Raw genomic sequence first — 23,407 nt, forward strand, 5'->3', positions numbered from 1 at the left:
CACGACACAGGACACCAAAGCCACGATGTTGCTGCTACCCGGCCATGGGACAAACGCGACAAAATACAGGAACACGACACACATGGACACCACGGCTGCGTCGGTGATAGCTCACTCTCCGCTGGCGGGTCGGGCTTGGCATGCTTTGCTTCTTGGCATTATTTTCTTCTTTTATATTATTTAATTGGGGATTTTCATTTTATTGGGGGGGGGTGGGAAATAATCAGGGCGGTGGAGAGCTCTCGAGCGATGGGTTTTGGTAATCGCCGCCTCCTCCCTGGCGGGAGGCCGGAGATGGGGACGGCAGTGCCGGGGCGGTGGCAGCACCGCCGGGCTGGGGCCATGCTGCTACTGCTACGTGGCTGCATCACATGCACTGCTCGTGGTATATACAGCTATGTCTCCATATAATTTACCTACACACAGCTAAGGGGCGGGTCAGAGGCAGCGCAGATGGCTTCAGGATGTTGGTTGGTTTTCCCTTTTTTATTAAAAAAAAAATTAAATCATGTATTAAAGTCACAGTCTTCCCCCTTCCCCAAGGCTTAGAGTCTGAATGGAAAGCAGCCAGGTGGGATCACCACTCCTGGCCTGGATCCCCAGAGCCCAGCTGATGTGGTGGGTCTGGGGGCAGAGGGGAGCGCACAGGAAGGGGTGCATCTGGTGTGTGCAGGTGTACAGGTGTGATGTGCAGGTGTGCAGGTGTGATGTGCAGGTGTTCAGGTATACACACCTCCACCTGCTTCCCTGGGAAGGCTGTGGGGCCATGCACACTTGCTGGCTGCAAACAGTAGGATTTCAGTGCTTTTTCTAATTCCTCCTTTTTTAACCCATTCCATGTAAGGCAAACGCCCACACACACGCCACCCCCCCACCCCCCGATGCCTGGATGGACCCCAAAATGAGACTGAGTCCTACGAGTGCTCCTGACCATGGGGCATCAGACCCCCTCCAGCTCCCCATTATTAAAAGCATCCAAAGACTTCTCCCTTTGGCTACAGGGGCAGGGCAGGACCCCATCTGTTGACAATGACACATCCATTAGGAAAAGGGACTAATTAAAGCTGGAGATGGCCCTGAGAAACCACTGGCTGGATGACCCCTGCTGACCCAGCATGGCCCCAGTGCCACCTTCAGCAGGGCATGGGCCAAGTGCAGCCACAGTGGTGCTGGAGGTGGTCATTAGAGGTCCCGTCCAACATCGCCTTCCCACACTGCAGCTCAGCCATCCGAGCCCCAAACCTCCCACAGATGGAGATGTCCTGCCCTGGGGACCAGTCCCAGAGCTGCACAACCCTCCTGGTACAGTCCCCATGTCCATTTGAACCCTCCGAGCCAAGTTTCAAACCCAGTGACTGCCACCAAGTTTCCCATCATGTCCCCACCTCTGGAGAGGGCTGGAATGCCCTTTGGGAAGTCAGAGCTGTGGGAGCTGCTAAAACATCCAACAGCACTGGGATGAGCTTGGTTTTGGCACTGTGTCCCTGGACCTGGGACACCCTGCACCATGGTCCCAGCCCAGGTGTTGAGCCCCCAGAGCAGCATCCCCAGTGCCAGCACATCCCTGGGGCTCGACCCTTCACTGCTGCCGTGCCAGAACGCCCAGCACTGAGTCCCGGGAAGCCAAAGGGAGCAGAGCACGAGGCTGCTGTGGAGCTGGGGCTGGGACAGGGACATGAGCCAACATCAGTGCTCCACTACAGACCGGGCAGGGCTGCTGGACCCTCTCCCAGCTGCAGAGAACTGTGTTGGCTTTCTGACTCAGGGGCTTTTCTGGGACAGTGGCAGAAGTAGCCTAGAGAAGCTCTTAGCCACTGTCAGGGTCATGGATTATGGCTTATACCCCCGAGGGGAACAGGACAGGGTGGGTTTAACAGCCAGTGGCCTGGTGGGGAGTAGCAGCTCATGGGGGTTGGGGGTCTGGGGCTTATTGGCCCCAGGCTTGCTCTTGCCATCCCCACCTGCAGCAGGTGGTGGGGCTGGAGCTCCCCATGGCCCCCTGGCTGCCCTGAGGCTGAGGTGCCCACAGCGATGACGGGACACGTGATGGATGGTCCCTGGGGAGACACCGGTGGCTGCCCCCATCGCACCTGGAGACCTCTCATTGTAAACCTGCCTTGTGGAAGCATTTTGATCTTTGGGATTCACCAAGCATGGTGAACAGGACACAGATGCAAATCACCCAGCGCTGCCCCTCTGGGGACAAAACAGAGGTTGTGGTGCTGGTGGTGGCGGTGATCCACACAGTGCTGCTGGTGCATCCACATTTCACACTGTGTCTCCTTGGAGCAGCCCTCCTGAGGATCCCTGTGCCCAGACTGGCCTCCACAGCTCCTGCTGCAACACTGAGGGCTTGGCACCCCACCACCAGCCTCTCCTCAGAGAACCCAAACCTGGAGCTGTCCAGGGGCACTCAGCTTTCCTTGGGCAGGGCCAGGGGGAGACCCCTGGGTCTCTTCAGAGGGTCTTCTGCACCATTTTTCTGTCTCACTGCTGGTCATGCCCCAACCAAGCACAGTGGGTCTGGTCATTTCACACCATCAGGCTCCAGTATCACCTCCAGGCAACGTTCCATGGTTCCCCACGTGATCCCAAGGGCAGGATGGTGTCAGCAATGCTGCAGGCTGGTGACACAGCTGCTGGGGAAGGTCCCAGGTGTGCTGCTGGCTTTGCACTGGGAAGGGATGGCGAGCAGAGGCAATGGGACATGCAGCAGAAGGGAGCGATGCTGAAGAACAAAAAGAACCATCCATGTCTTCAACCTCTTCCCCTGGAAGCTATTGGGACTGCCTGGATACCCTTCCAGAGGCATCGAAGGGCATTTCAGCTTAGAACAAAAACCAAAAGGAAGGTTGCAGAACTGAGGTATCAGTAGCTCTGGGTCAACTGTCCGCAGTGCCGCGCCGGCTGGCAGAGCTGCCTATTTGTTTTTCCCGAGAGCTGCATCTACTTCTTCCTCTGGCTTCAGCGAGTGCCACTGGGCAATGGGCCGCCGGGGGTTGGCCAGCATGTCGGACCAGTGCCGCAGCTCCGTGCCGGTGGAGTTCAAGCCTGTGAAGATCTTGCCGATGGCTTCGTTCTTCCCCAGCTTGTCGTAGTCCAGCACTGTGATGACCACTTGCACTTTCTAAAGGAGAAAACCTTTTTTAGAGGTGTGGGAAGGTGCAGTGGCCATGACAGCTGCATAGCCCCAGGGATCCCCCAAGGATGTGGCCCATTTCGGGGCAGGGCCCCCTCCCTGCTTCCTTCACGTCCTTCCCCAAGGAGCGCAGAGCACAGTGGGGGCCCAGCTCATCCTGAGCTGATTCACTTGGGAAAGGTCACCAAGGTGTGGTGTGGGGCTGGGCAAGAGCTGTGGGCTACTGGGCAGGGGCAAGGGGCACGTGCAGGGACTTGCATAGGACATAGAGGGGCAGAAGGCAGTGGCCAAGAGTCCAAAATGCTCCCAGGACCACCCTGTTATGCTTAGGGTGAGCACTGCAGGATCAGGAGCAGAGGAAAGCCCTATTTCAGCCATGATCTGAGTTGGGGTTCATCTCCATGGGCACTGCCCAGCCTCCCACCTCTGCCCTGCACCAGCTGCCCTCAGCACCAGCCCAGGCCCCAGATGAGACTGGAAGAATCTCCTGGATAACCAGAGCAGGAGCTCAACAGGAGCAGCTCAGGCTGCTGGGAAGGTTGGGATAAGGGCTCAGGCAGCTTTAGGACATCTTCCATCCCAGGGGAGTCATCAGACAAACCTGTATCTGCTCAAAGGGGATCTCAAAGCTGAAAGACTCATTGAAGTAGGGGTTCAGGGTCTTCTTCTTGACTGTGGTCTTCTTCTTCTTCAACCTCTTGCCATTCTGCAGCAGGTGGATCTTCACGTAGGGATCTGGGGGTCAGGATGGGGCATTAGCCAGGGCTGAGGTGCCCTGGGGATGCCTCTGGGGATACCCCTGGGATACCTCCTGGTCCCAGGACACTTCTCACCCAGGGGGAAGGAGAGACTGCCCTGAGTAAGGATGGTCTGAGGTTTGTGGATGGATGCCAAAGACAAAGTGCTTGGGCTGGAGAAGTTTTGTGGGAGCAACTGGCCAAGGGATGGAGCTCTTCTGCATTCAGCAGCACTGGGGAAGGGTCTGGAGAGTCAGACATATGAGGAGAGGCTGATGGAGCTGGGAAATGGGCTCAGCCTGGAGAACAGGAGGCTCAGGGGGGACCTTCTGGCTCTGCACAACTCCTGACAGAAGGGGGCAGCCTGGGGGGGTCGGGCTCTGCTGCCTGGGAACAGGGACAGGAGGAGAGGAAACAGCCTCAAGTTGTGCCAGGGGAGGTTCAGGTTGCACATCAGGAAGAATTTGTTTATGGAAAGGGTGGTCAGGCATTGGAACTGCCCAGGGACTCCAGGTGGTGGAGTCCCCATCCTTGGAGCTGACCAAGCAACGCCTGGACATGGCACTGGGTGCTCTGGTCTGGGTGACAAGGTGGGGATCAGGCACAGAACCTGATGATCCGGTAGGTCTTTTCCAACAGTAATGATTCTGGGATTCTATGCTGTGGGCCCCCTTGTAGGAAGGCAGGGGACAGTAGGGTGACAACCAGGCTGTCAGGTGAGTGACATTGGGTGGGTTCTGGCCTGACCCCTGTTTCTGGAGCAGGAAAGCCCACAATAAAACTGAATCCTTCTAGCCTTGCAGGTACTGCTCTTGTCTTGGTTAAAGCACGTCTGGAGAGACCTGAGGACGCCTGGGCACAGAGTTCAGCCCGAGGATGGGGCTGGGATGACACTTTAAGCACAAAACATGCTGTCGACCAAGGTCACCGGCCCCCAGGTCAGGGAAGAGTAGGACCAGGAGCAAATGGCAGAGGAGCACTTTCACCACCCAGGTCCTGCAGCATCCTGGAGGACCAAATTTGAAGTGTCCTTCCCAAGAGTTGGGGATGCATCCCATGCCCATCTCCCCTCACCCCCCAGCCAGACCTGGGGCTGCCTCCAAGGCAATGAGGAGGCACTGGGGGTTTTCCCAAGCTCTGCCAGACAGGTGGCCCCAGAGTCCTTTCCCACAGAGGATTCTGAGAGCCCCCAGCAGGGCAGGGGGAGGCTGCCTCTGAGCAACACTCACCTGAGAGGCCCCCAACATCCATCTTCTTCAGGTTCTTGGCTTCCAGGATGCAGACAGTGAGCTTCCCGGCTGTGGGCACGTACCGGAGGGAGATGCAGATATCTCCCAGCTTCTCTGGCTGCCAGGCAGAGCAAGAAGGGAAGATCAAAGCCTTGCCAGTGCCTGGGACTCCAGTGTTTGGACATGATCACACATGCAGGTCCCCCCAAACTCTGCTCAGTCCAGGCACAAGCTGGCACCCTGTGCACCAACACAAGAATTTGATCACTTCGTCCAGGACAAGCCAGGCCCAGTACAGCACTCAAGATGTTTTATAGTCTTGATTTTTTTTTTTTTTTTTTTTTTTGTTATAGAAACATTTTCACACAGAGGAACAACAGCTCAGACCCCAGTAATGACTGCCATGGTACCCTGGTGGGACCCCACGGTGATTGTGACCCCGAGCACTGTGGGATGGCCCTGAAAGCAGAGCTCACCCCATGGCAGTCCCCATCTCAGTCCCCAGGCCAGGGGTTCAGCTGGCTCTGGGCTGGCTCTCACCTCCTCCTTCTCGCCACTCTGCAGGTCCCGCCACTCCTCGATGGGCTGGCCCAGGTCCACTGTGTTCATGGGCACCTTCACCTCACCGATGATGTCATGCTTGGAGAAGCGATCAAAGTCGTAGATGGCCATCACCAGCGTCTTCCCACCCAGCTCCTGGTAGGGCACCTGCACAGAGGGACAACAACCGGGCTGCAAGGGGCACCCCGAGCCAGGACCACCTGCTCCTGGAAGGGAAAGTCAGCACACAGGACTGCTGCAGCCAGGGGGAAGGACTGGAGTGGGAGACAAGGCCCTGTGTTATGGATGAAGGGGCTCACCTTGAAGGTGAAGGTCTCATTGAAGGCAGGGTTGAGTGTCTTCTTCTGCACTTTGGTCTCATACTTTTTCTTCTTGTCAGGGAGCAGAAACACCTTGACGTAGGGGTCTGAGGTGCCACCCATATCCAAGGCTGGCAGTTCGGCAGCTTGGAGGATCCCCACTGTGAGCTGGAAGGGCAGAGGAGTCCTCAGTGAGACAGCCCAGCCATGCCCTGCAGCTACCAAGGGCTCATCTCCAGTCCAACATGGGGCAGGATTTCCTGTGGCACAGCACCCACCCAGCTCCTCCTTCCCTCATGTGCCTCCCAGGTCCAGCACAGAGACCTGTCCTCTTCTCAGCTCCCCCGCTGGGCAAACCCCACTCCTCAGCTGAGCCCCAGCCCCTCCATCACCTGGTTTGCCTGGAAATCATAGTCCAGTGAGAACTGCAGCTTGCCCAGGTTCTCCGGCTCCTTCTCCTCTTCCTCACCTTCCCCCTCTGTCAGACCCGTTTCTGCGTCGTCGTCGTCCTGTTGGTCCTGGAACGGCAACCAAGGTGTCCACCTCAGCAGAATGCTCACAGCCCAGCAGCCCCAGCCCCACAACTCTGGGGACCTCAGCACCCCAACCCTCCTGGTGTCTCAACACCCAGGTTCTCCCCACCGGAGGAAAGGAGATGCACGTGCTGGGGACATGAAGCACTGACAGAGCAGGCTGGAGGTGGCACTGGCTGGGCCACAGCCATGCAGCTCCCAGGCAGGCCCTGGTGCTGGTCCAGCCAAAATGAAGGGGGGTGCTGCCAGGGGTGCCAGGACAAGGGATTGATTCCAGTGGAGTTTGGTGCTTGCAGGTGGTGGGTCCTGTGCCCCCCAGCCCATGCTTGGAGGAGCCAGGGCCATTTCCAGGCTCTGTAGGCTCAGAAATAGATTGTCCCCAGGAAATCCACCCCTCTTCCTGCCTCTCCAAGCACACTCCCTGTGTGGGAGTCCCAGCCCCTTGTCCCCTCTTTGATGTGTCCCCAGTCCCCCATCCCACCCGGCAAGCAGATGATGGAGAAGGAGGCTCATGGTGACACTTACGTGGAGGGTGTCCCAGAGCAGAGAGGCAGCCAGGGCAGGACAGCGAGGGCACCGTGGGCAAAGAGACACACGTCACACAGACACCGAGGGACCGTGGCAGGGTGGGGCATCAGGGCTTGTACCACCTGTGGAGCCCGAGGACGCAGCCCTCACTCTCCACTGGGGAATCCCACCTCACGCCTCCCCCCTCTCCTGCTCCAGCCCTGTCTGCATGCCCATGGTGCCCACATGGCTCTGAAGAGCAGGAACAGATCCTCAAATCCTCCCACCCCCTCCAAATGGCCATGGGTCAAGGCCATTGGAATGGCCGGGGTGACCACAAGCCTGTGGGTACCAAAGCCTGCCTTGGGCTGGCCACCAGGATGAGTTACCAGCACCTGCCACTTCACCATAGATGTTTTGGGGATCCCAAACTGGCCAGTGTTTTGGCCTGGTGGCCCTCCCCTCTCAGCTAAAAGCTCAGAGAAACAAGTCTGACCCAGAGGGAGGCAGGAGACACAAGGGGTTAAATCAACATGTCCTGGCTCAGGTGAAGCACTGGCAGGTCCCAGCCAGCTTGAGCCTGGTCCATCTGGGCCACCAGACACGGGAAGAGGACAGCGCTGCTGTCTCAGGTCCTGCCTCCACTGTCCCATCCCGGGGTCCGGGTGCTCCCTCCCAGTCTGCTGCCTGATCTTTGAGTGCCCTGACACAGTCGGAACTCAGCCAGAGAGGCTGCTGGCCAAGCAGCCCAGGAGGACATCACCTGGTTGCCTGACTTCATGTCCTTCATGTTCATGGCATTCTTCATGCCTTTGCCCTTCTCCTTCTTGTTCTTCTTCTTCTTGCAGCAGCACTTCTTGCAGATGCAGAAGCAACAGGTGAGGATGAGGAGTCCGGCCACAACTGCGATGGCGATGAGGGCCCAGGGTGGCACTGTGGGCAAAAGCCAGTGTCGTGCTCAGCCCTGTGGCTCCCTCCCAGCCACCCAAAAACCTTGTTCCAGAGGTTGTACTGGGACCAGTGCCATCAGGAGGGTAACACCTGGGAAAGGAGCTACTCACAGGGGATCTTGTTGAGCTCATTCATGAACTTGTCCCTCAGCTTGGTGAACATGTCCTCCTTGCTCTCGCCTGGCCCCGCAGCCTCAGTGGAGTTCTCCATCGTGCTCATGGGCAGCGTGCTGGCTGTGGCCTCTGGGGCCATCATGGACGCTTGCTTGAACGTCATGGTGGGTCAGGGGCTCCCTGGAACACATCATCTCACTGGTCACACAGGTCCCTGCTGCCCCCACTCTGCCCCAGTGTCCCCAGGACAGTGCCTGTGTGGGCAGCAGGGCTGCACCAGGACACCTCATCTCCTGCTAGAGGGGAACAGACCCAATGTCTGTGAGAGGTCACCTGGATCCCTCACAAGCCGTGGGAAGCCCAGCTGGCCCCTGGGTTTCCTGGTCCTTGACATCTCCAAAGGCACTGGGAGCATCACCCAGCCTTGCATCAATGATGGTGCCAGCTCCGAGCCTCCTGGGGACAATGGGGACACTCCTGGGAGGATGTTCACCTGGCAAGGCCCCTTTGGGATGAGGGGAGGGGGTTTGCGTCCCCAGGAGAGAAGAATGAGGTTAGCTGGGACAAATCCAGCCCTCCCATCTCCTCCTTGTCTCAGGCAGGGACCTGAGGCATGGGGCACCCACAGGGACCCAGCGCTGCTGTGGCACCCTCAGGACTTGCTCCCAGCCCCAGGGTAGCTTCTAAGTCTGGGAACAGCAGTAGCACACTGCTCTTCTTCCAGCCCCCAGGGAGCTTTGGCAGGGCACATTTTGAGGATGGATGGAAGCAGGGAAGAGTTGGCTCTACACAGCAGGGGTGGGTTCAGTATGCAGGTCAGTGGGTCAACTCATATGGCACAGGTGCCATGTCCTGGGTGCCACATCTCCCAGCCCCACAGGGCTCCCTCGGCCAGCTCTGCTCCTCCGTGGAGCCAGGGAAGGTGTTCAGGTCACACAGCCAGGGCTGCAAAACAGCCCAACACGTTCAGCACCCCCTCCCCAGCCCAGCTGGGTCTGAGCACCCGCCTAGGATGGGGACAGCCATTGTCTTGCAAATGTGGCTTTGACCCCTGCAGGCAAACCTGGTACAAAGTACCCCCACAACCCCAGCTCCAGCCCCAAAGTGCCTCCACAACCCCATCAGAAAGCTTGCAAGAGAAGACCAGAGCAGGGAAGAATACCAGGGAATGCACAGTGCCAGTGGGGTTAAGGAGAACACCAGGCTCTCCAGCAGGGGAAGCAGAGACGAGCAGGATCACAGATAGCTCAGGAAGGAGTTTCTGGGGGCAGGTGAGCTGTGGCTTGAGTGCACCCCCTTCTCTGCATCTCTTCTTTCCTCCCCACCCTCAAGAAGCCTGGCGGCCAGAGCATCGTCCCCTGGGGCCGGGTGCTCCTCTGCCTTTCTGCAGAACTCGGGAAGGAGTGCTCTCACCTCAAAAAAGGCAGCCAGAGAGAGCTGGGGGTGTTGCTGCCCCAAACTGACACTGCCACGTGTCTCCAGCCACCTCGCAGGTGAATCAAGCACTGAATTACCCAGAGTGTGGCTGCACACCTGGACACCTTCCTCCTGCACCACTGCTCCTGGGGGAATGTGGTGTGGGGGTCTAGGGAGGCCCCCATGAGGCAGAGGCAGTTCTTCACACAACAAAATGTGATTATGTGGCTCCCTCCTCGACAAGGCCCCTGCTGCCAGCCTGCAGCTTTGCCACCCAATGGCTTGGCCACAGTCACCTTCCCACCCCACCAAGGGGCTGTTTCAGGCCAAACACCAGCATCAGCATCACCTGGCCCTGAAAGCAGGCACTGGGGGGCTGGAGCAGGATGCTTGAGGTCCCCCACAACCCCCACATCCTTCTTGGGATGAACCAGGAGCTGCTGCATTTAAGCCCCTACACAGCTGATCTTGAGGGCCTCGAAGGTTCCCCAAAGCTTCCAGGATCTGAGAAGACATGGATGTGTGTCTGGGTCTGTCCCCACCACTGGAGGGGGTTGTCCCCATCACTACCCATGTGCACCAGGGTGGGTAGGAAGAGATTTGGAAAGCAGGATTTGGAAACCAGAGGCTGCTGGGGGTAACCTCCGAGTGCTGGATCCTGCCCCCTTGGTCCGGGGCAGGGGTCCTGGCTCTGCCCTGCACCCATGGACAAAGGGTGTGGGGTCCAGGCCACTGACACCCTGCAAGCTCCCCAGAAAACAGGAGGTGGAGGACCCCAGGGCTGCACCCCACCACAACACACCCCAAAGCACCCGCTCTGCACCCAAACCTGCCACACAAGGTGGGCAGCACCCAGAGGGGGCACCTGGCTGAGCCGCCAGCCCAGCACTGCCTGGGGGGCAGGAGAGCCCCGCTGCAATGTGGGGACGCGATGATCACAGGGCTGCTCCTGCAGCACGGAGCCAGCCAGGGGTGGCACAGGGGAGCACCCCAGGACCTGCCGGGGTGTGTCTGTGCACCTGCGAGCTGCAGGGGGGGTGTAGTGCAAGGGCCAGTGCATGCACACAGCGGTGTCTGTGCGTGTCTGCACACGCGTGGAAATGGAGGTGCAAGCGTGTCCATGCACTCGTGCAAGCAGGCATGCATGGGACATGCAAATGTGTGAAGGTGTGAACGCTTGTGCAAGGTGCGTGCACAGGGTATGAATGTGTGCGTGTGCGTGTGTGTGTGTGTGTCTGTGTGTGCACAGGGTATGAACATATGTAAATGTGCACAGGGTATGAATATGTGTGTGTGTCTGTGTCTGTGTCTGTGTGTGCACAGGGTATGAACATATGTAAATGTGCACAGGGTATGAATATGTGTGTGTGTGTGTGTGTGTCTGTGTGTGTGTGTGTGTCTGTGTGTGCACAGGGTATGAACGTATGTGTGTGTGTATGTGTGTGTGTAAATGTGCACAGGTATGAACGTGTGTGTGTGTGTGTGTGCGCACACAGGGTATGCATATGTGTGTGTGTGCACAGGGTATGAACGTATGTAAATGTGCACAGGGTATGAACACGTGTGTGTGTGTGCACAGGATATGAACACGTGTGTGTGTGTGTGTGTAAATGTGCACAGGGTGTGAATGTGTGTGTGTCTGTGTGTGTGTCTGTGTGTAAACGTTCACAGCGTATGTAAATGCTCGTGCACGGTGTGTGTGTGTGTGCACAGGGTATGAATGTCTATGTGTGTGTGTAAATGTGCACAGGGTATGAATGTCTGTGTGTGTGTGTAAACGTGCACAGCGTATGTAAATGCTCGTGCACGGTGTGTGTGTGTGTGTGTGAATGCTCGTGCCCGGGGCCGTTCCCGGGCCCGTGCCCCCTGCCCGGGCTGTGTCCCTTGTCGGCTCGGGCAGCACCCAGCGTGGGTGTGCGTGTCCCAGCCGTGCGAGGCACTGCCCGCAGCCCGTGCGAGGCTGGCACACACCCGCACAGCCCGGGGTGCCAGCGGCAGGAGCTGGGTGCCACGGGGGGCTGAGATGCAGCACAGACACTTGGCCAGGGAACTGCCGATTCGGGGGTTGCTGGGGGCCTCTCGGGGGCTGCCCGGGGCTGGGGGGCTGCAGGCAGCATCAGGCCTCGCTGGAGGGGTTGCTTTTGAACCGGGCATCCTAATTAGCATCACTAATTGCTTGCTCCATTGTGGTGCTCACCGGGCGCTGGCAGAGCTGAGGCCCGGGGGAAACTGAGGCCCGGGAGACGCCTGCGGGGGGCCAACCTATGGAGACCGTGTTGCTGCTCCCCCCCGCAGCTGAGCAGCTACAGCCCCTGCCATGGGGGCGGGGGGCTCATCCTGCCCCCCAGGCGAGGGGACCTGCCTGATCTGCCTCCTGCATGGGCAGGGCAGGGCGGGGCAGTGCCATGGGGGCAGCCGGGGAGGGATGGGAGGCTGGGAGGGCAGGGAGTGGGGCAGTCTGTGGGGCAGGGAGAGAAGCAGTGGGGCAGCGTGATCTTGGGGATGTCCCCTCACCACCAGGTCCGAGTCCCCACTGTGCCACCGCCTCACCGGGCGTCCTCGGGCAAAGCCCGTGTCCCCAGCAGGCACGGGCGGGCAGCCCAACCCCTCAGCTCTGGGGGCAGAGCTGCTGCCACCCCAGGGCGCAGATTCTCAGCGTGTGGGGGCCCGTCCCAGCCCCTGTCCCAGCGCCAGCCCCTTCCCCCGGCAGCGGGCGGGGGCCGTGCGGGCACGGCTGCGGCACTGCATTGCAGTCCTGCTCCGGCTCCGCTGCCTGCTTGGTTTTTTTCGTTTTTTTTTTTTTTCCCTCATTCCTTTTGCAATTTTTTTTCCCCTCCTCTTTGCAAGTTGCGGCAGCCGCTGGCGAGGAGCCGAACGGCCGGCGGTGCGGGTGGGAAGGGAGCTCGACCCCCCGAAATCCTCACCGCACCCCCAAACCCTGCCGGGCTGCCCCTGCCGAGGACTCGCTGCTGTTCTTCAAGTTTCCTCTTTATTCCTGCCTGGTTTGGAGTTGTTCCCCGCCAACCCCCACTGCTCCCGTCCCCCCCGCGCCAAGATCACAGGTTAGGGACATAAAGAAAATATGAGGGTTATAATTAACCATTTCTATCAGTCCGTGGCTGAAGAACAAGCGTGAGTTAAGGCATCATTAATAAATACTGGCTAGGGAGGGACACCTTGCTGCCTTGCTGGTCCCTGGGGATCCCCCAGCCCCTGCGTGGGGTGCAGCACACATCAGGGGAGGTTGGTGGCAATGGTAGGACCCACTGCACCCCTCCCCTCACAAAAAACCCCACCAGGAGCTCCCCATGGAGCAGGACAGGCTTCAGCTCGGCAGCTGCTGCAGAGACCCCACAGGGGCAGAGGGTGGGGAGGGTGGCACATCACCCATGCACCTCCATTACACTGCCCCTGCGGTGTGGGGTCCCCCCAGCCCCCCAGCTGCCACCTCTGCCCCCACAAGACTTTGTCTTGCTCCGTGTTGCTCCAGCCCCCCAGTGCGTAACCCCACCAAACCCATCACCCTCACAGTGCATTTCTCCCCTAATGCACCCCCTGCAGCCCCCAGTGCCTCATCCTGCACCCTCCGTGCAGCACCCCAAATCCACCACTGCAGCATCCCCACCCCCAGAGGACATCCCATGTCCTGTGCCTGCAGCAGCTTCTCAGACGCCCTAACCTATCCCCCCAGCCCCACTTCATGCATGCACCTGCATGCTGCACCACCCTCAGAACCCCTAAAACCCTTCTGCACCCCACACTGTTACCGTGTACCCCCTCAGGCAGTGTCCCCCAGCTGCAAACATCTGGCCTAGGAGCCCCCAGGGGCTGTATCCAGTGAGCTCCCTCCAGGCTCAGCCCCCAAACTCGCCCCAGGTCTCCATCCCCCCTCCCCCCGGTAAAGCTGATACTGAACCCCGAGAAACCGCACTGAGCTCCAAGGCAGCCCTTCCTGGTGTCAACCTCCCTGGCTCCATCGCTGATGGTAGGGAGCAGAGGGGGTGGGGGTGTCCCCCTCCCTGTCACACGTTCCATTTGCTGCACTCCATTTGCCGGCACCACCCCAAGGTCTGGCGGGATGTAAATCCCAGGCTGGAGCCAGCGATCCCATCCCCATCCATCCCCAGGGCATTCCCTGTGTTCAGAAAAGCAGTTTAGACACTGAAAAATCCTGAGCCCTTCATCCCTCCTCCTCCTCCTCCTCCTCCATCAAAGGAGCCCAGAGACCCAGCCCAGAGACCACCCCCCTGCACTGCTGCAGCACCTGGCACAAAAAAGGAGATTTGGGGTTTCTCCAGAGCTGGTCCCATCATGGTTATCCACTGCCCCAGCAGCAGCTCCCTGTCTGGGTGGGATGGGGAGGACAGAGCGGGGATTCACTGGTTGGGGGCTTTGAGGATCCCTCATCAGCCAGGATGTTCTGCAAAGGACCAGACCCAGGATGAGAATTTGGGGATGCACAGAAGGACTGGGATGTCCCTGGACACAGCAGCACCCAGGGAGCTCAGTCCCCATCAGGGTGAGGCTTTTGGGGAATGCAGCTACTCCTCTGCAGGGACAGAAGGAACCTCCCCCCTCCAGCAGCAGGAACCTCTCCCCTCCAGGAAGGTGAAGGCCGCGGGGATGATGGAGAGGGGGAACAGCAACAAATGAAGATTAATGAGGCTGAGGCAGAAATTAGCAGCAGCCGGCGCTGACTGAGCATGGGCTGGGTGTGGGTGGTGGGTACAGGGGGGTCCCAGCTTTGGCCCCCCAGCCCAGAGGGATGAAGTGTCCCAGGGAGACCCCGATCTGGAGGAGGCTCGTTAGCTAACGAAGGGCAGCTGCCACCGTGGGCCCAGAGGGATGAGTTATTGCTCCTTTACGGGATGACAAAGCCAGGTCTGAGCTGTCCTGCTGGGACAGATGTGGGAAGCCCTCAGACCTCCACGAACAAGGAGCTGACCCGAAAACTGTGCTGCTGTGTGCCAGGGCTTGGGCTTGGATGACCATGAGTGAAAATCCCGAGCCAGTTTCAAGGTAAGATCTCCCCCACCCCAATGCCAGCGGGAAGCCTGGGCCCTACAGAGCCTGCACAATCCTGCAGTGCAGCCCGGGGGCAAGCAGAGATTCCAGAGTACAGCTGAGATATTTGGCAGTGCCCTATCTGGATTTTGATGCCAACAGGTGTTTTGCTTCTGGGGTCAGGAGCTGGGGGGGGAGATCCCATCTCTGCCGGACCCAGTGGCACAATGCCGGGGCATCCCTTGGCCGTGCACTGCGGCGCTGGCTGCCCGCGCTCCCATCGGTCCGGGGTGGGACACGGAAGGGACATGCTGGGCCGGAGTTCCAGCTCACAGCAGTGAGACAGGAGACTCTAATTAAGGCAAAAACATGACTTGGCTTCTAATGGTCATTTAATTAACAGAGAAATCCTGGCAAGGGATGTGTGAAGGCACCAGACCAAAGGATCAGGGAGGAGGGAGGGGAGGGGGTGCTGGGTGGGGAGATGCTGCAGGACCCTGGTGCAAAAGGACTCTGCAACAGCCCAGCAAACCATGGAATCTCATCTCTCTTCCCCAGCCCCGGCACAACACTACAGCAGCTGCATCAGCAGTGCCAGATCAGAGCCTCAGCACCCAGGATGGTGCAGCAGCTCCCAGGGCTTGGGGAGCGCTTTCCCCCAGGATCCCCCCACATTCCCACCCTGACCCACTGTGCTGAGGGCAAGGGGAGTCTCTGCTCCCCCAGCTCCACATTTTTCAGGTGTACTCCTACAGCTGAGGGGTGTCATGGGGCGAGGATACTCTGGTAGCAAGTGGCATCACAGAACCTGAGCTGCTGAGACATCACCCTCACAAGCCACATTCCTGTTCCCAAATCCATGTAGGACCAGGCGCTGCTGGCCAGACACCCCCACTCTCCAAGGGAAACTGAGGCACAGCATGGGAAGCAGCGTCCTGAGAGGAAATTCCAGAGCAGGGCTGAAGCTCAGCATTCCCCCAGCTCTGAGAGGGCCAGTGACAGCCACCAGACCTCACTGAGACCCCCAGCACTGCTCCCCATCCTGCAGGCTACAGCAGCATCTCTGGATGGGACCAGAGCTGGCCAGCACCCTCCTCCCATCCACGGCACACTCCACTCATGGCCTCATCACCCACCAGCTCCCTAATTAGAGCTAACGACTTGCTGGGGTTCAGCAGCCCCAGCCACAGGCTCTTCCCCAGGGATGAGGAGGGCACCACACTGCCCAGCTCGGGATGAGCTCCTGCCTCACTGCCCCATAGCCAGAACCTGAGCTCCTCATCACAGAGCCCCTGGCCTCAAGGAAGAAGACTCAGCCCCTGGCTCACCACGGGGAGCTTGTAAAATAAAAAATTTAAAACGGATGGTGGTTTTGCAGCCAGTGCTTGCCTATGAGAGAGGATCTGCGTTACTCACAGCAAAACCAAGTGAGGTCTAGCAGTAAATGCAGCCTTAAGGCAGCCTTGTCCATCATCTCGGTTCCAGATTGATGGCTTCTGGTGTTCCCAAGCCAAACCATCTGCTCCTGCTGCCAGAAGTCTCCCACTGGATGGACCCCTAAAGGTCAGTGTGGGGAAGGGATGATTCCAGCCTGCCCTGCTCACTCCTGTGCATCTCTTTCTGCAAAGCAACCCCTCAGCCAACACCCACGAGCTATTGGGGTGCTTCTCAGCAATGGCAGGGCCCCCCAAAGCATTGGGACCCAGGGAGATGGCAAGTTTGTCCCTCCCCAGGGACACCTCCCTGCATGGGGACCACTGATGGCACCCACCAGCGCCAGGGTGCCCAGTGAGGCAGCTCAGGGATTTTCTGTGCCTTTGCCTCTAAAATCAGAACAGCAATGAGGAGAAATGGGGGACAAGGGCAGTGAGAGCCCACGATGCCAACGCCCACATCAGAGGAGAGAAGGACCCACTGCTGGGCACTCAGAGCCCTGGCTGGCACCCAGAGGTGCTGATCCCCCAAAGCCCACTTTTTCTAGAGGGATCAGGCCCTGGCTCTGGTTTGCAGCTGCCCCAGGAAAGAAGGGCAGGAGGGAGCTGAGCTGGGACTGGTGCCAAGGTTCCCACAGGAGGCGGGACAGGCGCTGCCACAGCCACTGCCACCTGAAATTTGGGTGCCAACAGCAAAGGGACTGATGAGCACCTTGTCCCCCTCTCCACTGGGCTCTCTGCTTCCCACTGTCTCCCATCAGTGCTGCACTGCTGTCTCATCCCACAGGAATGCTCCAGGGGCTGCAGGCACCATTCATCACCAGCACTTCCTCCAGAGGGTTTTGGCTCCTGCCACGTGCCACCATGGCACAGGTAGCAAAGGCACCTGGGCATGCTGGACACCACATCCTGAGCTGTGGGGACACCACCCCAAGGTGTTGCCAAGGACAGCGGGGCATATGGGACATCCCACATGGCACTGACCACTGCCACAACAAACCACCGGCTCACCCCAACCCCAGGCAGCGCACGCAGTCCACCCTTGGCACACAGAGCCATGAATGGCCAAAGAAGCCTCCCAAAAAACAGGTTCCAGGTGCTGCCAGAGCCCAGCCCACTCCCCAGCACTGTGATGCCACGGCAGCAGTGTCTTGCTCTGAGGGCAACACGAGAGCAGCTAAATAGGGCACCAGATGGTGATGGGCTGAGCTGCCCTGGCACTTTGAAGGCACCACACAGCCAAGAGTTCCAAGTTCTGCCCTCCCGGGTGGGCATCATGCTGCTGGCACCACGGCCACACTGCCGGCACTCCCGGCCATGGCCCCGTGCCACACTGATGGCTCCAGATCAGCTTGGGAGGAGAGAAAAGGAGCCAGATCAGCTCCTGGGGAAGAGCCAGAAGTGGCTCCAGGAGCAAGCTGAGACGCGGTGGATCGATCCCAGACGCTCTGTGCTGCTCCCCAGCTCAGCACATGGGCCAAACAAGCAGACACAAGCCACGAGGGGCCATTTCCAGGGGGAGGCTCCAGGGAGATCTCCACAGCTCCCAGCCAAGCACGAGGTCTTGATGGGCTGGTGTTAGAATCCAGGAAACCACCTCCTATCCCTGGGGAGCTCCCAGCAATGCTCATCCCCCTCTTCCCTGTCAGCCTGGGCTCAGTCCCCCAGGACTGGATGCCTGTGGGGGAAATGTTGGTGCTGCTTGCCCAGCTCCAAGGCATGGAGAGCCCAGAGGCAGAGTAGAGCTCTGTGTCCCCAGGGCCTTCCGGCCTTGTGGTATTTGGGGTGGCAAAGGGAATGGAGAAAGCACAATGATGGGATCAGAAAGGACACAGCACCACAGCAGCCCGGGGGATTTTGTTGTGGCACAAAGCCCCACCAAGGCCAGGACACAGGACTGACTTCCACAAATAAACCTTGTGCAGATGGAGAAATGTCGCTGGGAGAGCTGGGAGTGCAGCTGGGGTGATGAGCACAGCCCCTGAACAACACAGGGAGGTCGTCTGTCCCTGCCCAGCCCCTCTGAACTGCATCCCTGTGTGACTCCAAGTGCTTTATTGGCACAAGCACAACAGCACACACTTTCAGGGCTGCACAGAGGAGCTGCTCCACCAGTGCATCCTGGAGAAGGCTGTTCCTCCCCTGGAAAAACCTGAGGAGCCCAGATGCAAAGCACTCTGGTTCCTGAAGTGGTGTTGGTGGTCACCATCCCTTCCAAGGGTCTCCCATGGCCAGGCCCATGCTACTCCAGCAGGAGGGCTCTGCTGGGCTCTCCCACGGCACAGAGCAGTGGCTGAGCTGGCACAGCCACACGCAGCTCACTGCGGCACCAGGCAGGGGCTGTGCCAGGCTGCTGGCAGTGCTGCCACCATGCTGCATGGGCAGAGTGGGCACAAGCCAGCACCTTCATCCCAGGCACTTACCCAGCTCTGCCAGGCCTCAGTTCCAGGAGAAAACCCTGGGACTCCCCTGGGAACAGAGCAAGACAGCAACAGAGCCCACAGGGAGCTTGTAAATCCATGCATGGCTCTGAAATTTGGGGTTGTTTTCTTCCTTGAATCCTCTGCTCAAGGCCGGTGGGAGCTGTGGTGCCACTTGGGGTTCCCCAGAACCAGGAGCTCTCAGTCCCAACATGTCCCCAGGGAGACCCTGTGTCCTGCAGGAGAAGGTAGGAGGCATCTCCCTGGGACCATGCTGAGCAGTTTGGAGGCTCCATGGTGTTTTGGTGGAATTGCACTGGTGTGAGGCACCACATGAGGCTCACAGGAGTCAGGGATGCCTCATTCCACGCCAGCACTGCCAGAATGTCAGCTGCCGGATCAGCTCTGCTGATCCCAAACCAGCCTGGCACACAGGCATGTCTTGGGCATCCTGCTGCTCACAGACACTCCCAATGCCCTTGATTTCAGGCCCTGGAGCAGCTGCCCAGGTCCCTGGCAGCAGGACAGTCCCCTCTGGCCACCTCCAGCTCAGCACAGACTCAGGGCTTAGACTCCATCACATCCCACAGCACCCACCTACACCTTGTGCCACAAGCACCCGCTTTGCTCTTGGTCTCCCCATATCCCCAGGGATGCACAAGCCCAGCATCCACGTCTGCTGCACCCTGCAGGGCTGGGAAAAGCTGGGGAGCATGAAACACCCTGGATTAATTAAAACACACCAGCTTTCCTTAAGATGCACAAGGAGAAGGACACCCTGGACACCCTGTCAGTGCCAGAGGTGCCTTCCAGGCCACAACCAGCCAGTGGGGATGGGTTTGGTGCAGCAGTCAGACAACTGCCTGTGTGGGAGAGTGGGATGTGGCTCCAAATGGCAGGAATTTGGCACAGCCCAGCACTGCCACATGTACTGCCAGAGCTGTCACCCCTCCCAAAGCACCAGCACCAGCAGAACCACCCCGGGGGGACAGGGAGCTCTGCCAGACTCTGACTGCTGACCAGCAGCTAAACTCAGGGGCAACACAATTCCTATTCCAATCTCCAGATCTGATGAAACATCACAACTTCCAGCATGCAGGAAGCAATGGAGCAGGTGGTCCCACTGGGATGTGGCAGCCCCCAAACTCAGCAGGAGACACCAAGATCCCACACCCCAGGGCTGACAGGAATGGGCTAGCACCATCCCCAGCAGCAGGATTACACCAGTTTGGGGCATTCACATTCCAGACGCACGCTGCCTAATTTATGGTTTAATTAATAAATGGGGAATTATGCCAAGTTTATCCAATACTTTTGGATGCGTGATGTTATCAAAATCCCATTACTGATGAAGGAAGGCATGAAGAGCAAAATTAGCTTTGGCATCTGAAACAGTTCAGTCAATGCGATAACACAATTATTAGGGCTAATAATCAAGGAGCGCTTGGGGGAACGCAGGCTCATGCAGAAGCTGAGCTGAGGGCATGAGCCAGGGAAGAGCCGGGTGCTCATCCAGGAGGGAAAGGCCGACCGCAGCCAAGGGCAAAAGCATTTTGCCGATTGCACTGACAGGCGGCTCCAGATAACTGGCACGGGGAAGGTGCTGGTGGCCACCAGGCCGAGGAGGAACACGGCCGGGCACAGTGCCGAGCTGCACTGCCGGGAGTAAGGAATTAAAAAATACAGGCTTTTAAACCAGTGGGCACTGGGTCCCATCTGTACACTGGGCATTGATCCTGCTGGAGGACATCACGGCTGCCAGCTCGCAGCTCTCTGCGCAGCCCGGGGAAGGAGAAATTCCTGTCGTAATGAGGAGCCGCAGTCATCCGGCTCCCAGAGCTGGGACTTTGCCAAAACCGTGGTGAACTGGAGGAAGGACCTGCGAGGAGTGGGAGTCCCAGCTCACTTCAGTGGCCTCTAGCTCTAGCCCAGTGACTTATAAGCCCTGGGGCTTATGGAGCAGGAGGCAGTGCCCACGGGAGCAGTCGGCCTCAAATGCCACACTGGCTGTTTGGAAACCCTCTCCCCAAGCATATTTATAATATATATCCATGTACCTGATGTATATATAGGGTCTATATGACTGTATTTGTGTGTCCTCCCTGCTCTGGGACCGCAGGCACTGTCGGCAGTGGGTGCAGAGCCAGGGTGGCCGGCAGCACGCAGTGCTCAGCGCCGCTGCCATCGCCGGGCTCACAGGCAGCCAGGGACGTGTCCTCGCCCTGCAGAATCGGGGGCACCAGGGCTTCAGGCTGGCTCCCAGCAAGCAGGGCAGGGGTGCTCACCAGGGGAGGCCAGGCAAGGTGCCAGGGGATCGGGCAAGGTCAGACCCATTCCTGCACTACACCCATAAGCAATGAGGAGACATGCCATCACTCCACGAGGCGCTCAGGTTTGGGGGCACTGGGGTGCTTTGCTGGGTTGTGCTGTTCTCGAGCAGCACAGGTGACTCCCACTGCCACTGCTGGCCTCAATGACCTTGGGTGTATCAACCTCCCCCTTGATGTCTCACACTCCACCTGCACACAGACCACCACAAGCCGCACTTTCTCCCACCCAAAACCTGAGGCCAAAAGCACCCGCACGCAGCAAGGGCGAAGAGCCCCGGGGATGCCCCAGGGGTGCCCCGGGGCTCCGGCAGCCCTGGGCAGCGTGCGGCCGAGGCACTGTGCTAGCGAGCAATAATGCAGCAGGCTGGAGACTCCTGCCGGTGGCTGCGCTGCGCTCGGTGCGTGCAGGAGTAACACCGCTGCAGCAGCAGCTCGCGTACCAGCCAGCCTGCGCTCAGGACTGAAGTTTTGCTGCAGCAGAGGAGCAGGCGGGGAGTCCAGCAGCGCCCTGCAGCTCCACAGCGCAAGAGGCTGTGCTGTCGGACACTCTGCAGTGGGTGACACCCCGCAGCACCCCGGCCACTCTCACTCGGAGGACAGAAGAGCGCTGCGCCAAGGGGCGCCCGTGCAGAGAGAAACACAGAGGCACTGATACAGTTGGAGACCACGAAGCAATGGGTGACACAGACTTGTGTCCCCCCCACTCTGTGCCACAGTCACCTTGCAACGCTGCCTGTCCCCTGCGCAATTTGCAGAGCTCCTTTGGGATCACTCTTTAAAACTAGGCTGAGGGGAGCAGCGATGTGCTGAGCACAGCAAGGGCTGCGGCACCCCAGTGTGACATCCCCGGCCCTGGACCGAACCCCTCTGCACGGCTGCACCCTGACGGCACCCAGCCAGCGCAGGGACTGCTGGAGGATCCCGGAGATGGTGTAGCCACGGCGGGGGAGTACAGACGGAGGGTCTGTCTGGAGCTGGCTCCTGGCCAGGCCGCTATGAAGAAGCCGTCAGTGCAGCGGGGCTTGTAGCTGCCCACGCTGGGGCCACGCCGCTCCCCGAGTACCCAGCACCAGGGTGGGATCCCCGCAATGCTGCGGGAACAGCCCCGCGCCCCCGCCACTCCCGGGGCCAGCACACCAAGGGCACCCATTGTCGGGCATCCGCAGGGATGAGGAGCTGGAGCATCCCGCAGCGCCCAGAGGGCACCTTTGACCCGGCGGCACCGCGCGGCATCCTCGGGGTGGCCCCGCATTCCCAGGGGGTCTCACGTTTTCGGGAGAGTCCCCACGCCCCTGGGTGCTCTCCGCCAGTTCCGCAGCCTCCTGCACCACTGGCCGTCCCCTCTCCATCCCTCCAGGCTCCGTCCCCAGCTGCCTTCTGGGCGCAGCCCCCCGCGGGCAGCCTCCGGGCGTTGGGCAGCTCTGGGACCCGTGTCCCGGGATGGGTTCCTGTGAAAAGCGCAGCTCCCTGCCCTGCTCCCGGCACCGGAACACGGCGAGGTGCACTACCCGGTGCCCGCGGCGAGTACTCCATCCCACCCCACGGGGGACAATCGCACCTCGGGTGGCGGCGTCGGGACGGACTCGGCGAGAGGTCGGGCAGCCCCGTCCCGCAGAGTCCGCGCCGCTGCGGCACCGGGGGAAACTTCGGCGGGAGTGCGGGCGGGCACTTACCGGCCGGGGCGGAGGCGGGAGCGGTGCGGTGCGGTGCGGTCCGAGCGGGCGGGGAGAGCAGCGCTCGGTGCGGGGCGGGCCGGAGGGGAGCGGTCGGTGCGGTCGGTGCCGGGCGGGCGGCGGGACCTGCGCGGCGCTGCGGCAGCCCCGGCCCCTCCGGGCTCGCGTGCGGCGGCTCCGCGAGGCTCCTCCCGCCACCGGGAGGCCCCGCCCGCGGCCCCGCCCGCGCACCTCGGCCCGCCCGGCCCCCCCGGGGCGCGCACCGGGACTCGTGCGGGAGCGGCACCGCCCGCGGGCGTCTGGGAATCGGTACAGGGCGCCCCATCGGGCCACCTCATACCTGTCACCGGGCACCTCATGGGGTCACCTCACACTGGGCACCGGGAAACCCCCACTGGGATCACCTCACACCGGGCACTTCACATCAGCACCGAGCGCAGGCACTGGGCACAGGGACTCCGCGTCGCGGTCACCTCACACATAGCACTGGCACCTGGCACTGACACCAGGAACTGCCATCAGGCACCTCATACCGGGCACTAACACTGGGCACCAGCACCAAGCACTGCACATCAATCGCCTCGCACTGGTCACGCACGCTGGTCCCTTCTCACCAGTGACCGTGCGCAGATCACCGCCCGACAGTCACCCACCACTGTGGCCACCACCGCCACAGGGACCTGCCAAGTCCCTGCTGCGGCCACAGGAGAGAGGCGCTGGAGGCAGCTGTGGTGGTGGCACCTCCATCGTGCCTCCTCCCAGATCCAGAGGGCTCCTGGGAATCCAGCTTTGGTTTTAGAGCCAAAACATCAGGAAAAAGCTGATGGGATCCAAGTGAGGAGCCCCGGTGAGGAGCGGAGGGCAGTGGGGGGACAGTTTTGCCACTGCTGTGGGATCCCCTTCCCATCAACAGAGACTCCAGTGGGAAAAGGGAGCCCTTGGACAGTCCTTACTCCCCATACATGAGCCAGGGACAGGGAGGGACACTGTGGGTTCAGCCCAAACCACCCAAGCTGAGGGTCCACCACCTCCATTCCAGCAGCCCCTGCTCTCAGTGTCGCA

At 59.9% G+C, this 23,407-nt stretch overlaps 1 protein-coding gene across 1 annotated transcript; it reads right to left on the reverse strand.

Annotated features, from left to right (window-relative positions):
- Positions 1-863: 863 nt before the first annotated feature.
- Positions 864-22,485, reverse strand: SYT2 (synaptotagmin 2). The gene is made up of 9 exons (XM_053998301.1): positions 22,346-22,485; positions 8,067-8,249; positions 7,769-7,938; positions 6,358-6,474; positions 5,966-6,133; positions 5,646-5,813; positions 5,106-5,223; positions 3,741-3,874; positions 864-3,127 (listed from the first exon to the last, which is right to left on the reverse strand). Exons 2-9 carry the CDS (start codon positions 8,230-8,232, stop codon positions 2,921-2,923), a joined length of 1,248 nt encoding a protein of 415 aa, XP_053854276.1. The 5' UTR covers positions 8,233-8,249; positions 22,346-22,485; the 3' UTR covers positions 864-2,920.
- Between the last annotated feature and the right edge of the window lie 922 nt (positions 22,486-23,407).

Source organism: Vidua macroura, chromosome 24 (genome assembly GCF_024509145.1).
Source record: "Vidua macroura isolate BioBank_ID:100142 chromosome 24, ASM2450914v1, whole genome shotgun sequence".
Taxonomy (NCBI): domain Eukaryota; kingdom Metazoa; phylum Chordata; class Aves; order Passeriformes; family Viduidae; genus Vidua; species Vidua macroura.